At 36.4% G+C, this 17,272-nt stretch overlaps 1 protein-coding gene across 2 annotated transcripts; it reads right to left on the bottom strand.

Annotated features, from left to right (window-relative positions):
• Nucleotides 1-403: 403 nt before the first annotated feature.
• LOC111246693 (polypeptide N-acetylgalactosaminyltransferase 11-like) lies at nt 404-14,427 on the bottom strand. 2 transcript variants are annotated; one of them, XM_022796699.2, is made up of 5 exons: nt 13,438-14,355; nt 11,960-12,138; nt 6,263-6,458; nt 4,099-4,796; nt 404-1,936 (listed from the first exon to the last, which is right to left on the bottom strand). In XM_022796699.2, exons 1-5 carry the CDS (start codon nt 13,663-13,665, stop codon nt 1,438-1,440), a joined length of 1,800 nt encoding a protein of 599 aa, XP_022652434.1. In that variant the 5' UTR covers nt 13,666-14,355; the 3' UTR covers nt 404-1,437. The 2 variants fall into 2 exon arrangements, with proteins under 2 accessions (XP_022652434.1, XP_086839390.1); XM_086983264.1 differs by lacking the exon at nt 404-1,936 and adding an exon at nt 2,570-3,045 and having other exon boundaries at nt 13,438-14,427.
• Between the last annotated feature and the right edge of the window lie 2,845 nt (nt 14,428-17,272).

Below are 17,272 nucleotides of genomic sequence, written 5' to 3' on the forward strand. Positions count from 1 at the left end.
CCATTCGTATTTTATGATGAAGAGTTTTCAGTAAACAGTGTGCTTTTCGTAATACCGTAATTAACATGTCACTGAGTCCATCAGCGAATCTTTTTAGTACGTTTTAAATGTTTGATTTCGGGAGCTTTGGTGAAAACTATTAAAAGAGTTGTCGTAGTTGAAACCGTAAAATGGCAGAAATTTAGCGATGATTGAGCTGTTTCTTTTTGAGTGTCTTACTCTACTCGGCGGTAAGACGCTTTGATATGACCAGATTCTTAACAATGTTGCTTCGCCTTGTTTAACTCTAACTAATTTTATTAGCTCTCAGGGCCATGAGTCTTGTACTCATCACCGGCAATACCTAACTACACTGCTTGGTTTCAAAATTTAAAAAGCTAGGAATTGAAAATGATTTCAAGAATTGTGAAATGAAATATTTTACTTTTTCTCCTGTAAGTACAAACGGTGACATTTGGTGTCTATGGCAATACATGTATATACATCGCCCCGTCAGTGGAGCTTTATTACTTGATTATACTTGATTGACCTAGCATTGTATTATAAAGGTTATATCACAAAATACATTTGCGACTACCAAACTCGGTATTTTTAAGAGCACAAATCCACCACTGCAAAGACACTACCCCATTTTTATTTATTATTTATGCTAAATATAATTTTTGAGTAGACAATACAGAACAATACTAAATGTGATACAGAAGTGAGAAAGAAATTAGGTGAGATAGTGAATTACTTGTGATGTGAGTAGCTGAAACATTTGATGCTGAAATTATAAGGATTATTAAAAACGAGGATTTGTCTCTCTCTTCAAAATTCAAAATTGCACAAGTTGTATATGTTCATAGAATGATTGGGTGGATCAGAATGAGATTTTCAACGATGCAGTTTCAAATCGAGCCAAACAATACTGTGTCCAATTAACACAGAAAAGTGCTTTACTATTAGGTTGCTAAAAAAGTTGCCGTTGTTGCTTATTGTAAAATGTGTTGTTTAGTAACTTTTTGTTCTATCAGTCTTGTGGCACGCGGCCCAAAGATGCTAAATTGCGTATGGTTTAATCTCGGCGAAGGGCGAATCAAGGCAGTTTATAAAATAAAAGCATACCGAAGGAAAAATTGGAATGCCGTTTTTTGTCATGGAAGTGTTCATCTATGAAGACCGAAGTGGAGCTAAAAAAGATACAAACAAAACAATGATCTCCACAAGCTTGTGGAGAAGATTAGTGGCTTTTTTTTGCTAAAACCATTAGTGCACAAGAAATTTCAAAGTTTCGAAAGACATTTGAGATGTTTCTAAGAACCTAATAGTATATAAAGAAGAGTCCGAATAGTGCAAGTAATGCAACTTATTAAACTGATATGATTTAACTATAGAGGAAATTTAATTTGGAAGTACGATATGTTCCAATAGGTTAAGTTGATCCTAAATCTAGGCCTAAAGTAGGGCCAATCTATATTTTTTTTGTGCAACGAAGTCCCATTTAAGAGCTCGATCTGAGCTGCATATTTCCAAAGTCACCCGTTGACCTTCAGCAACTTTAGCAGAGCCGAGGCACATACCACTCGCCATGTTATAAAGAGGTGCTCCGTACTTTGCAGAATATCTCCAGTCTTGGGAACCGCCCATTTCGTGGCATTTTTTTAATCTTGGTACCCCCTTCCCACCACCATCAAGGCAGAGGATATTTCCCAACCGTAAATCTCGTTTCTCTGTCTCAAACCAAGATTGACGTTTATTTCGAAAGTCGCATTTTTGAAGGAAGAGAAAGCTTCCACGAGTTAAAACGCTGTCTTCTGATTGGACACAAAGTGAGTCAACACGAATCTGGAAACGTCCGGTCATAACTGGTTGTTTTCGTTTATATAATGCAAGATTTCGAAGTCCAGTACGGTTAGTAGGCGGCTGCAGATCCGGATAAACGTTATGGAGGTACCTGGCATAGAAAGAAAAGTGTGTTAATTTTTTTACTAGCTTGCATTGGTTTTTCGATCGAGTTTAGATCACCAGGCTAATATCGAGATTTGTGGTAGGTTGCTCAAATCAAAACAACTAACCTATATAAATTAAGATTAGCATGTGTTAATAGTCCTTTTGTAGCATAAGTTTTAAAAAAAAAAGCGTGAAGCCGTTCAGGCGTATGTTATAGGAAATCTATAGAGAACATAACCGTCAAGAATTCCACTATTTAAGGTAGTTTGTGTGCGTTGCACGTGCAACGAGTAACATGATGCTATGAGTCCACACCAAATACCAAGCAACAAACGTAGTGAACCTTTCTTTCAAGGCACGTATCTTATGGACACATTTACGCACACTTCAAATGAATCTAAGAAAAGGATCGGAAAGTTTGTACATATATAACACACAAATTTTTTAATTTATGTCTCGTTGAATTTTTCCCGGACGCATAACTTACATGTAAATCATGCAATATTCCCCTATCGTCCTCTTTCAGCCATAATTGCCTCAATGAGTTTTTCCAAAAGGCCGAACTTTCCTCAAGGATCTTTCATGATATTGAATTTTGAAGTGAATTATTGCCCGAATGCAATGTAAATCTCTGAAAATCAAGCCTTTACTCTGCTACTGGTAAGATAGCTTTTTGAAAGGCACACGCTCATCATAAAAAATAACAAAGAAGTCGTTCTATTTCAACTTATTGATTTCGATAAGTAGCGTAAAGAGTAAACTTTTCTAATAATGTGATGTTCCGTTCACTGGAATCGGATACGGCACTTTAAAAAACGCTATAACAGTGATGCCAAGTATTCGAGTTTATATTAGATGTAAAATAGATATTTTATAATATTGTTTAAAAATCTAATTTGAAATAAAAGGTCCACTATATAAGCTCACAAGCTAGGTTTACTGATTTGATTTGGCTGTGTTGCCCGGAATGATATCTACAGCAAGAAAATTAGCAGTACTCACAAATATATCTCTTGTCTTGTTCATGGTATCTCTGTGTCTCGCAAATTTAATGATATGCGGGATTTGGTTACCCTCAGAATTTTTTGTTGATCACTTTTCATTATATCACCACTTGAAAGTACATAATTTAATGTCAATGATTTTGTGCTATTCCATAACTTACATATAGAAACTTAAGTATGTCATGTGTATAACATTATTCACTGTATTGGACTTTGAGAGATTGCTACCTTTTTATAAGCCTTTGCAAGTCCATAAAGAAACTATGTTTTCACTATATGTAGCAATTTACATTACTTGTGATGAAATCACAACAGAAGTTCGTGGTAGTTAACACTGGCAATGTTGTAGAAATATACTTTTAGAAAAGTTACATCTCGGTATTATACCTTATAGGTTTAGGTCTAGGCATAGACATTGTTTGCGTTGGAAGCCTATTAAATGTCTAATGGGGATGTCAGACGCAAAAATCGAGACATAGAAAGGTACTATATGAGCATTTCTAAGGATAGTTTGAACTGTTCAAAACAGTTCATTTCCCGGGAATAACTCATTGAAGCTATTCTCGTTGTATGGGTGAGTATAGATGAAAATATCGTCAAACCCTTAAGTGTCTCCAAGTATCCTAAAAATCCTAGTTCAGGTATCTTCAATAAAATTTTAATTACTTACTTTAGGTGGCTAAAAAAAGCGTCGATAAGTGCAGTATAGACTGCCTTTCTCCCTATCCGAAAATAAAATACCCCATTTACGAAAATTTTCATTCTCATTTTTCGTTTTTTTCGACACAGCCCTCCAGCCATAGGATTTGACAAGCTACAAATTTGAACAAGCTAACGAATACCTTTGACTAGTGTTGTATAGAAGTGTAAACGAGCTGTCTGTCCAGCATCGCTTCTTTTTTTTTCTACTCTCAGGCTAGCTATATTAAGGCAAAAAATTGACGTGGACTTATGATAATAGTCAAACAATGTTCGCTATTATTTATTTGTTTTACTATACACTTCCACAACCTTTTTTAGTTATGTTATAATGATTTTTTCAAGAACAAGCACGCGCCTCTTTTTAAATAGTGGTAGTACTAATGGACACAAATATGTTCCAGTTTAATGGTTTCCTTTTGCTGCCAGTAGTGTCAAACTTTCAAAACAAATGCACACTCACCAGTCGAAGGACTTACACCGAAGTTTCTTCCGCAGTTCGATTCTTGCCGATATGTCCCCATAGTCCTTATCCTTAAGGTCTGGTCTTACTTGGTAATAATACTTCTTGTACTCATCCATCCATACGTTGGCCACCCGAAGAGAGTTCTTTGCTAGAGTATCCTCTCCGTTAGGAGCGTTATACGGCCGCCTTTTTCGAAATACATGCCCCACTCTTGAACAGGGTATTATCTTCAAGTTACCTCCGCACATCCAGATTCTAAACGAAAGCTCGAGATTTTCGCCGCCCCAAATGTCCATACCCCAGTCATATTCGCCCAATCGACGAAACTCGTTTCGATGAATAGCAAATAAACCGCCCGCCATCGTTGGTGAAGGTAACGGCGCGATCCGGTCGCGATCGGTTTTAAAGTAGCCTTTTGGTAAATTATCCCATCTAAAGTGCATACCCCAATTAAAACCTCCCTTAACGAGTGGCGAGGGAGTGTACTCGAATGTATCGGCATTGATGATATCAATTACCGGACAGGTAACTGTTAATGGATTGGACTGAATGGGAGCTAAAAGGGGCTGCAGCCAGCGCTCGTTCACTTCAACGTGACTATCAAGAAAAACGAGTACTTCTCCTGTAGAATTATGAGCACCTACCATACGGGCTCGTATCAGACCTTCACGCTCTCGAGTGCGAATCAGTCGAACCTGCAAGACAAAAAGGTAGGCGAGGCATCAACTTATTGCGTGAGCCACATTATGAAATATAAAACTAATCTTGGTCATGACATCATGTAGTTTTCGAAAATCTTTTCACCCCCGTTGGAGTTTAAAATAAATTATTGTAGTCAAATATATATATATATATATATATATATATATATATATATATATATAACAAAAAAATATGCAACACATTTATGACAGGGTCACTTTAATACTACTTCCACAGTATATGTTTATAATACCCTTTTATAATGGCATAGTGTTAGTTTGAAATGCAGTAGCTACAACGGTGGTCACACCTGTGGGTATCCAAATAGATTAGAAGAGACAGCCTTGACGAAGGAATAACTGGCGTGTTGCCACCTGGTGCCAGCGTTTTGAAATGGACAAGGTCTAACCTGGATGCCAACCAACGCGGGACGAACGAAGCACAAATTCTCCTACAGCCGTAAGGTGGCGAGTATCGATATGTGGTAGGGATTCAATGAGAGGCTTGCGGACTGCTTGTCGGAGTTCAAGCATGCTAGTACCAGGAAAGAAACATCTTCGCTAACTTTGTAGAGGCAAAGCGAGCGTTGCTTGATGAAGTGGCGATAAAGCTCTATCTTAAAGTGCTTTTAGCAAAAAAATGCTGGATTATGAAATCTATCCCTTTCTGTAATTTTGTCACAACTGCTCAAATCAGCTCGTATGCATGTTGATATGTGTAGTCCGGGATTACTTGCCAAGACCTTACAAGTTGGATTGCATTCGAACTAGCAGCTGCTTTCGAACATTATTTTGTTAAGAGCAAATGTTGTTATGGCCAGAACACGGTAACGGAGCATTCAAATGGGGGTAATGTAGCACTGAAATCGGAGCAATTGACGGAATATTGACTAAACATTGCAATCGTGTAGCTGAATAACTAGAACGAGCTAATAGAATAATTAAAGCGATGCAGTGGGCTAGTTGCAACAGAGGGAAGAAATTACTGAGACGAGAATGACGATAGGGCAATAGAAGTTGAGGTGCATTATCTTTAAACTCGGGTTCAAGCCCACCATTCTCAAGTCTGCTATAAGTTGCTAAGAAAATGTGGGAAGTGAATGTTAGGTACAATACATTGCGACTTTGTTATGAGAAACATTTGTGAAGAAAAAGATCCAAACTTGTGTATTCATAACCGCTAACCGTGGCCGTAGGTGGGGTTTTTCATAAAATAGATGATTTTCCATTTCTACGTTTCGATTAAAATGTGGAAGTGAGAAATCTAAAGTTGTGATTTTCGGCAAGGACTCTTTCTGCGGCTACATGTGTTCTCGTTTTTCATTATACCTTTTCATATGTTTAATTTAATTAAAATCAATATACATTGAAAACTATACACAAAATCGGGACATGATCGTACGACATTGTTCCTCTTCATCTAGTTCTTAGCTGGTTTTTGTTCACACTCCGATATATACCTTTTCATGCCTTTGGATGAATCTAGCAAGAGGCTCTAGTTCATCGATGTCCGAAAGATCGTCAACAAGTATCACTTCATGAAGGAGAGATGGCGGAGACCGATCCAAAACCGAATTCACTGTTCGTATAAGAGTGGACCATGCTTCATTGAAGAAACAGATAATCACTGTTGCTCGAGGAAGATTACGAGGATACCTGAAAGTTGTACCGTACTTTAACTAAAGGACAAGCAACATTCATTCATAAAAATAAAAAACAATAGCAATTTTCGGAAAATAAAAAAATAAATTACTTTAGTAATCAATGTAGATCTAGGTTCTGTTATATAATTAAACGTAAATATCCGTCTCTACATTTCTGTTTATGATACTTCTATCATCTACACCAGTACGAAGCAAGATAAGGCTAGGAAGCAATTCCATAGACATCACTGGCTCCCACGTCTAAAACCACATACATACAGTGAATGCAGCGTAAAGTTTACAAGTAAATCTGTTATAGTATACTGTATATCTACTTTGTTGAACTCTGTAATTACTAATTACCATATATCTGTAGCGCGCCAAGTGTGCGAAAACGAACCAATTATTATTTTCTATAATGACCTTGATGATTCTTAAACGATAATGCACGAGTAATATTGAAAACGCTCAGATTGTCTTATTCCCTAATCTTTTGCCTCTTCGATTTTTTTTTTGCTCCGTTGCTCCCCTATAGATATTTTGACATTCAAGGCGAGCATTGAACCTTAGACCCAAACATTTTCTGAACAGGATTAGCCCTGAACAGTCAACCGGGCAGTGGCTGATACTAGTTATAGTTGGAAAACTATATTGTCGGGCCTAGTAACTTTTATTTTTTCCAGATTCAGCACTGGTAGCAAAAATTTCGCAGTAAGGCTATTAAAGTTTTCAAGCAATTTTTTTACGTTTGAAAAACAATTGGCAGAAATGTTAAGCTGAAGTTAACGCATTGTGCTACTTTAAGTTTCCTGAGTACACATTTTATATAAATTGATTAATAATATATATTGTGAGAGCCTTTGAGACAAAGTGGAGTGCAACAAATATGATGCGTTAGCCCAAAACAAAATTTGTCGACCTTTTGATTCTTCCGTTTTTCTTGAAGAAAACTGCAAGTAATCCACTCATCGATTAGGATTGACCAACTGGATTACTATTTTTATATACAAAATAGATATACAAAGTAATAGCGATCTTACACAGTGATTATGCAGAACATCTAAAGACGATTCCCTTATATGCTGACACTATATATGACCCGCAAAGAACACTCTCGTGTATAATTTTCTACTAACCCAACGGCTCGTAATTTTAATTATAAAATTTAATTTAAGTCATATAAAAGTTTTTTTCTGACTTATACTGTTAGAATCTTCGAAAAGTCGAAATAAATTTAGTAGCCAGTAATCAAGTAAGTTTTCAAAGTAATGCATGCCAAATTGAGCCTTTGAATTGCAGTTATCTAATTTCGACCCCATATTTTTATATATGTTTGAAAATATTTTTAAATCATACTACGTTCGTAAGATCTATTATAAGTCAAGCTGATTCAGGTGCTGCTTTGCGGCGTACTGGCTACTATGACTGATGAAATCCCAAAGTGGAAATAGCATTAGTAATAAGTAGTAAAAATAATAATGTAAGTAGTAACCACTCGGTCCCAAGTCCTAATTTTGGCAGGCGCAGGTCTCGCCAGCAAGGAAATCAAACATTTTGTTGGCCACAGAAAAAACGGTCGTGATCAGAATTAGCCGGGTTTATAACAACAGATGGTCTTTACAGAGTCAGTCTTAGTTCTAGTAAAGGCGCTCTCGTAACACTTCTGTCTGAGCAAAGAGCGGAACTATACTGTGACGACAATTTGGATATTACAACGGCGCGGACAGCTATCTTTAAAAAGTGGCAAACGCAATGGTGGCAAGAGAAACACGCAGGAATGCGGTAGGCATATGAACTAAATCTCTCATTTCAGATCTCGAGCCGTGGTATGACAAATCAGGCGGGAGGCAGATGTATCATGTCACGCAGGCATTGACGAGACATGGCCAGTTTCAGACCTACGTAATTAGAATTAGTATGTCGCAAATAGGCATATGTGTCGTATGTAACTCGGGTAAATCCGATAATGTCGAGTACAGAATCTCCACGTGTTTCTGCTTTTTTTGATTAAACTTTACATGAAATAGTCTTCGTGGACGAAGGGCCAGGCGGTTAAATATATTATAAGCTATACTCTAGCATATCAGAGGGAGTGGAGAGACGCGTCGGGGAACTCTCAATATGATGAAAAATGTCCTTAGGAGACCTTCAGTATAGCGAACGAAGGGAGGAGTTGGGACAAAAAGAATGTCCAGACTGGCCTGAAGGTGGTAGATTTAGAGACAATAGGAGAATAGAAAAGGTTAGCCTTCCTTCCAGATCTATCAACGTTTCTAATACAAAGAGCAGCGGTTAATTTTACAAGTAACTGAACGGATAATAATGGTTTAGTGCATATTCTCCTCGAAAATTTTCTTCTTCCCGCTTATAGAAAATTCTTTTCTTCTCCCAGTGGATTCCCTCCTTTTCCACTTACGAATTTCCTCCGTCAGATCAACAGCGAGGAATGAGTTTCACACATAGGCCTTTATTATTTAGACCGTATACGGAAACGGCTTCAGGAATCCCAGATAGAATATAAACGCGTTCGTTTATACTTTCTTAAACTGCAACTTTTCCTATAGAATGGCAACGGAATATCATCTGAAGTAAAACTACGCATTCTTAAAGAGGGTTTTTTAATGGAAAAGATATCTGTTTTTGGTATTGCCAGTGGAGGGCGAACATGTTTCTGTGGTGGATTGTTTTGCTGCCAAACAGAACGTCCCAATTTTTTTCTTAAAAAAGTATCGACGTTTTATAACAATTAATACTGTGGATGTGTGGGGTTCCGATGGACTCCGATACGGAATATTAGGTGCTCGTTTGTATGCTAAATAACAGACTTCAAATCTTTAATTGAAAGCTTCGATTTCTCAGCACTCGTAGTTCAATAGTCGTTCTTCGAAATTTTAATTTGTCATGAGTTTTTCGTTTTGACTTATTTTCCATTATCCTCTTTAAGTTCTTCATGTCCAATTCCATTTTACTTCGTTCTTTTTATATTTAGTGCTACACTTGGAGGGAATTTCTTTATTCAGTGAATTTAAATATATATATATATATATATATATATATATATATATACTTGAGCATGTAGGAGAAACTTGACTGCTGCGCTTCGGCCTTTTCCGTTATCACTGGTAGTGCTTATGCTCTTGTGCCAAATATATGTGGGGACAGAAAGCCCAATGCACCGTTGGCCAGGTAAGACAGGAAATGGGATTAACGATAGGTTATTCATTTTATAGTGGAGCAACTAAACCCAGGAACAGTTCAACGGTAAAACCCTGGTTTGCATCCGTAATATTATATAAAGGTATATATGACGTATTTAAAGCTACATTGGTAGGATTGTTTTTATGTGTAGATGGACCAGTTATTGTTTCCACAAATTTGGACAGATGATTCCCGGCACACCAACTCTTTAAAAGCGTTCTCAAATGATTCGGCAGTACCGAATCCGATCAGTCCATACCTGATATATTAAAATTATCTAAAAAGTATAGCAGACTTCGTTACCTGACCGAAACACTCCATAACAACGCATCGTGAGCTGCATTACTAGGACAGTTGCATTCAAGTCTAACTAATTCCCCCTTGTATTATACATCGGGTGACAAAGCTTGCATTTTATGAGGAATTTCAAGTTCACAACGTCTCAAATTATAATTAATAAGGGTGAAATATAGAATGGAAAAAAGTAGAGGGAAAGAGTGTGAAAACAAAAGGGGGAACTGGAGAAAACCCATTTGTTGTACAAAAGTGGAGGTCTATATAGGTGCGTTTATGTGGAACTAAATGGAGCCCCATCTCCTTGTCGTTGTGTCTTGCAAAAACCTGTATAAACTTGTTGTTCTACTATTTGATGGAGCTCACACCTTCTGAATATTCCTATCAATGTCGTGAAGGCCTTTACATTCAATGGAATGGGTTATGAGCCGTGAACCATACATCGAACTTAACTTTAAATTTTTCACCAGAGAGTATATATTATCTTCTGAATTCGGAACAGGGATGGAATACGTTGACAGGTAAAGATTGTTTTGACGGATGAAGCTAGCGAAGTCGCTAAGTATATTTTCTATGACGTTTTACAATTTATCAGTAATGCCATTTCTCTGCATGCTACATTTTGCGTCGTCATTTAGCCTGGCTTCGATAAGAAGTAGTTTATACAGTTCGGTTGGTTGATAGAACTGCTACCAGGTGTATGGTACCTCCCTCCCTCAAGCCTGTTTCATTCGAGCCAACATCGTTGTCCACTATATTTGATACGTACTAGGGAAAACGGTCTATAGTATTGCACAATACCGAATTCATCAACTCTTTAGCCACAGTATCCGTTGTCAGAAATACCACTCCTGCTTTGGCGACACCTCAACTCTGCTTTCTAAAAGAGATTCCAACGTAGGAGTGACTAACCCCGTTGGCGAATAGGTGCACCTACGGATCTAAACGAACACAACAGATAAAAAGAAGTTTGTCTACTAACGGAAGAATCTACTAAACAAGTTGATAACTTCTATATCTACGTTTATAGCTTTCCATTTTTTAATATTTTTAGGTTATGTTTCCTTAGTATCGATTGTGGTCAATAGACCCTAAGGTAGTTTTCGATAATATAAGGTGTCTGACCTAGTTGAGTGAGTTAAATGACAGACTACATTCTGACGTTTTAAAGAATGCTGGTTGTAAATCGAAAAAGCTGTTTTAAAGAGTCGAGTGATTTATAACAATTTTCTAACGTATTGAAAGATTAGTCTTCGTGTGTTTTACGTTTTAGTAGTTTTCAAGAAGATTAAAGATACTACTTATTTCACTATTTAAATTCACTGTCTATGTTTAAATTCTTTGAACGAGCACACATGTAAGTGACATATTAATTATCTCGTCAGGAGACAGTGTGGCCACTTATTGATAATGCAGAAGATCACCGAAGTGTTTAAACTTGGATAAAAAGTTGTCGTGTCGATCTTACTATCCGCCTCCTACCCATGTATTCTCTCAACATTGGATAATGTGTTGGCAAACCTCGTTCACATTTTAGTCGTAACTGGGAGACTTCTTTGCACAGATTTGAATCGCATCCATGCATATAAGCATAAACAGTCCATCTTCAAGCATTTTTCGTTGTAAGCAATTTTTCGTATATCGATTTAGTTAAAATTTCAATCTATTTTAACTCAGACAAGTAGGTAAAAGTACAGCGAAATCGTGAAAATGGATAAGCTTTCATGGATAAACAAATGAACGAACTAAAGTAGCATGTGATGCCCTGGTAGTCCCTAAAAGCCAAGTCCCGTCTTAGGTAACGATCCAAAATGATTACTCCATAACAGTATTACGATATCGATCATCAATATCGAAGTAATGACGAGTTGGTGTTTGTTCTTAACGACGACATATCGTCATTACCCGAATAATCACTTTCTGACGTTGTTTCCCACTAACAGTAATCAGGCTCCAGAATTTTTTTTCACATGATGACCAACATTGTATGATGAGTATGCATTCGTTAATTCTTGGCCTTACCTTTCCAATTTACAGAGTGAATGTCTCGTATCAGGTAGCCTTCGCCTCACACCAATGCGTTCGGAGACTAAGGTGTTAAACGCGTGTCTTTGATAACCTTGTTGTTTGGCACGTTGTTCTCGAGAGTTACGAATAAGGCCAAGTTTCAAAATCTCGCCTGTCTTCTCCGCAAATTCACTCTGAAACAAATGTGAGTTCACTTGAGTAATCTTGCTGCTATACAGACATTCATCACAGTCAGAAGACGTCAAGATATAATAGGTAATTCGTCATAAAATATTCGGTTCAGAGATTTCAATAAAAAATTGTTTTGAAGTATTTATTTGGATTGCTTCTGCGGTAAGCCGATCAATTGTGAGGTAAATACCTAGAACAATTCATATCAACAAGGGTCATATTTAAATTGTCTATGATAAACTGCTAACTTCAGTATGAAGAATTCGGAAGAAAACTGTAGCTCTACTTCTTGAATCGTTTGGAGTCAAGTTTGCATGTTTAAATCGCAAGGTATTCTAGACTAACGAAATTAAAAGTTAAATTGATATAAAACTATCAACGGACGGAATCTTAGTTGAGCAGATTTTTGTGTATATACAATAGGATCATGAATTTCAATATGTTACGCTTTATGTTCAGATTAAATTATTAGCTAAATAGAACTTTAAAAAGGAATATATGTTAAGCAATTAAGCGATAAGCATAATAAAGGGATCCGGACTAAAGTACCTTATTTCTGCGTCTTGCACTAGACTTATTGCATCAACTTCAGGCATTGGTTTGGCGGGTATGCCTTAAACGCCTTTAAGGAAAATATAGTTATTTATTTATTAGTATTTGAAGTATAATAAACTAATTGGAACAAATTAAATATTTTGCAGAGACAGATCACAGATGAGTGAAATACTTAATGGTTCGTAATTGTATGTCAACCAGCTATTTGTCTTCCTTTCCCTCTCCTCTTTTAAAAGTCACAATACAAACAATTGTTCTAATCTTAGATTTTGTCATGTATTGTTACATAGATCACATATGTAAACCAAATGACTGTAAAACTACCAGCTTGCATGAACAAATAATTGATTCAATTGACGCTTAGTTTAATATTTTTTAATAAGTTAGCCAAAGCTGAAATATATCGTAGTTTAAATGTATGTAGGACATATATTAAACAGAAAAAATAAAAAAAGGTTAATGGTTAATATATATATGTATTCGATTATTTATCCTTTGCACAACAAGAAGTTTTAACATCAGTAGTTATTGATATCATATTGAGTTAAAGAGTGTTCAAATAAACTGCAAAAATAAATCGACTGTTTTTAAGCGAATATAAAATGTAAGGTTCAGTAACTTCTCCATAAATAGTGATAATTCTATAATCAATATGATTGTTGCGGTTATACTATTTTCTTTCTGTTCAAAAGAAGTTTGCTTAGCGACTTTCCGATAACACAAATTAATAGAAACGATTATTGTACCTTGTCTTCGTGCGTGTATGCTTTCACCGATGTATAACGCATCTTTAGATGTGTCTTCTGTCCACCAAAGTAACTGAGGTAGTAGAAAATGAATAAAAGACTCCATAACACTAGACCTAAAACCCCGCATAACACCTTCGACCGCATGACGGCACCTTCTAACGGAGGTGCGGTGATTGTCATTGCTTTTAACGCAGTCAACACATTGAGGGGCGTACCAGCAGTCATCCAGCACACAAATCGCACAGCGTCCGTAGATTATTCAACACAAGGTTCTTAGTTCCTTTGTAAAATATGGTGATGGATGAATGATGAAGGAATTCCATGCCTGGTACCGCATTTTTATTCAACAAAAACAAAGTAATACTACTTAAGAGGGACGGGGGGGTATACAAAATGGTTTCCCAGAATTTTAATGATGGATTAATACAACATTTCGGCATTTTGTCTTGAAGTATAAGTGCGCATTCATTTATCGCGTATTTTGCGATTACTCTCTGCCATTTCGATTTTTCTGCATTTTTATTCCATTACAGTGCGCTACAGAGAGTCCTGTGTAACTTCATATCTATTCAATTCGCTAACGTGATGCGGTAAACAATTCCATCTCGGAGAACACAAGAGCGACACAGAAGAATGTACACATTTGCTTGGTCAAATATAATTGATTCATTAATCCTGTCGTCACAACTAGGACATAGTGTGATGTACAATAGCTCAGAATTACGTACAGACTGCACCTGCATAAAAAGGGGTAACCGACAGATCAGCTATGCACACTCCTCCTTTTCAGTGGGCACCTCGTGTTGGCGCCATCTTGGATCAAAAGTCGGGAAGAGTGTGTGCAAGTAGGCGGTCAATAAACTGACTTTTGATTAACTGTATTTGTACTTGATTTGATTTTATCATAACATCACGGAGGGGAACGCGGTAGAATGACGTGCCTGATGTCTAAGAAATATACGGTGTCTAAGTAATGCTGACAGGCTCAGGTATGTTAGCATACCAGGAACAACTATTAAAAATGAAGTTTGTTTCTGAAGACAAGATTTATCTTATGAGCATGCATATAGTAAAGGTACTTTATAATATTACAGTGTAACTACTGATAAATTGGCGATATAAACTGCGATAACGCTAGCCTAACCAGTGCGTTCAATTGGAAAATCCTTCAATTAGGAAATAATATGTGTTTTCATTGAAATGTCGTCTACCTGATAGTCTAGCGACAATTTTTTAACTCAGACGGCGTGCAAAATCGGTATAAAAATATTTTTCCGATTTTTTTGGCATACTCTGGGCACCAATATGCAAACTAATAGTATATAGCCATTTGTTTTAAATTTAGGTTCGAAATTTTACGCCCATGATGCACAAATTACTTAGATATTAGCAGAAGTCTGTGTGTTCTACTATATGCGCGCGTATATCGATTTTCATTATTAGCCTGCGTAGCAAAAATGTCTACCTTTCCTTTCAGTAAACCTTTTTTTTTATTTACTTGTTAATAAATTTACAACATACGTTATAACCTTTGTAACTGCTAATTGATCCTCCACAAAAAATTAGCACAGACAAACTAGAAACTTGATAAATAATAAATACGTAGTGAATAGGAGTAATCATATATCCTATAGGAGCATAAAAAGTGTTGCGTGTAAAATCATGGTTTCAAATGAAATATGCGGCTGTTAGCCTCTATGCTGTAAGCTTTTGATTTCGATTTTGGAGAATAAAATACAAACTAAATTTACTCCGGTCGAGAAATGGGTAAATTTTTGACCAGAGAAATCAATAAGAAAAGGTGATATGTTTCATCGAGTATACAAGCCCATTAACTCGTTTTAGAGAGCAAATGTTTGGGCTCATACTGATTAGCTAGTCGATGGATAATAAAATGAAGCGCTTCGCTGTAATAGAGTATAGGGAAAGATTTTGGCGATTTCGGTGCTTCTATCGACGTCCTTAAGCTTAAGGATTAAAAAAAAATCAAAATAAGAAAGAAAGCTAATTGAAAATCTCAATAAACAAAATTTGAGATTTGGAGAAGACATCCCACGTATGCTCTAATGAAACAGGCATTTTACAGTTCGACGCCAAAAATGTTGTTATTTAAAATTGTTACTAAATCGAAATACCTGGGAAGAGTCGCGTTAATTTAACGTTACCCTAAGTTTCCTCAAATAAAAATTAGAAATTAGTTTTTTATCTTCACCCGTATGTAAGATCTTTATGAATAATAAAGAAAAGCATAAAATAATGCGCTAACATCAATTGGGCATTGAAAAATATAAATATTACGCGTTTGGACCCAAATTTCACAAGAGATATTACAAAATTATTCGAATGCAACATGGCTTGTTCGGCAATCTCGTGCAACTTAAAAACCGCCACAAGCAACTTGTGTATACAAGGCAAAACGAAATATCCTAAACAGTTTGAAAAAATCATTTGACTGTTGAAAGCCTATAATTTATCTTTGTAAGCCACAGGGTAAGGCAAACGTATCTTAACACTTTGAAAAAAGGTCCTTTGACTACTTGCAGACCTTTTGGCAGTGTTTATTTTGTATTTACTAAAGTAGAAGGATATACGCAAGTTATTGCACTGAAGAGCGGATTTAACTGTGTAACCTAATTGTAACAGAAGCACCCTAACACCATCCGTATGATTTCTATGGTATTATATCTAAAATACTGTGGTCGTTCAACCGGTTTTATTAATTAATATCAGGATAGCACAGTTTAAGTTCTGTGTTGTAAATGTTTCAATTTATAATGAATACTGAGCTATGGAATTTTTTAAAATATGATTATAGCATTCATACCGACGATTTCAATGTAAAAAAGTCTTCGGTATTATGGTTTTATGCGTCTAGCACTAAGGATTTGCCTCCGTTAGAAAGTATATTGGTAGATATTGCTTAACTTTACAGATTTACGGAACGGCATGGTAAATATACTAGCACCTACTACCCTTTATATAAATTCCCTATATTTCCTTGATTACCCGGTTATTAATCCTTTTTGCCAATGCGGAAATTTCAATCGGCATTGCTCCATATTTGTTAATTGAATGGCAATGCACTCAGAAGATTAGTATTAACGATTCACAGCACTCTTCCATTTTATCACAAATATGCCTAAAGAGCAATGTGACTTCGAGACAAGATCGTCGTTCAGCTAAATGATAATAAAATGGTAAATTGCGCTTTTAGCATACACCACTATAGTACTTTCTAAAATGCTCAGAACATAGTGTTATATTACTGAGTATTATATTATACGAACTGGTATTAAGGTGTCCCTGCGTCGAACGAAAATTATAATTTGTGTTTCTTCCACAACATTGAGAGAGTAAATTGAGGATTTTTTAAGACTTTTAAATTGTGAAAAGATTCTTGCCCCTTTTCTGTATATCTAAACGATGCTACAATGAGTCTTTAGAGAACTTACGATAACGATAGAATAACGGTATTTTATTCTAATCAATCACAAGTGTGAGGTGTGAACGTGTGTAATGTCACTCATTCCTCATGGACATTGTGGCTATGGCGGCCGCGTTGCCAAATTTTATATCTCTCCATCGATAGCCCTTGTAATTTGCAAAACTCAACCTTTCAATTCGCAGCGACTTTTCAAGTGAATCGGAAACTCCTAATGGAAGATTTGGACATCTAAGTTCTGCCCTTCTTAAAGTCTCAATTGGCAATGGATGCGAGTTGTTACTGTAAAGGCGAGTATGTCTGCAGCTGGCTTTTTTCTGCTAGCGTGCTGACAAAACTTGATAGTGCTATACCGCGACTGACGTGCTAGAGAAAGAACTAAACTACGGT

Source organism: Varroa destructor, unplaced genomic scaffold (genome assembly GCF_002443255.2).
Source record: "Varroa destructor unplaced genomic scaffold, Vdes_3.0 BEIS01000003.1, whole genome shotgun sequence".
Classification (NCBI taxonomy): Eukaryota; Metazoa; Arthropoda; class Arachnida; order Mesostigmata; family Varroidae; genus Varroa; species Varroa destructor.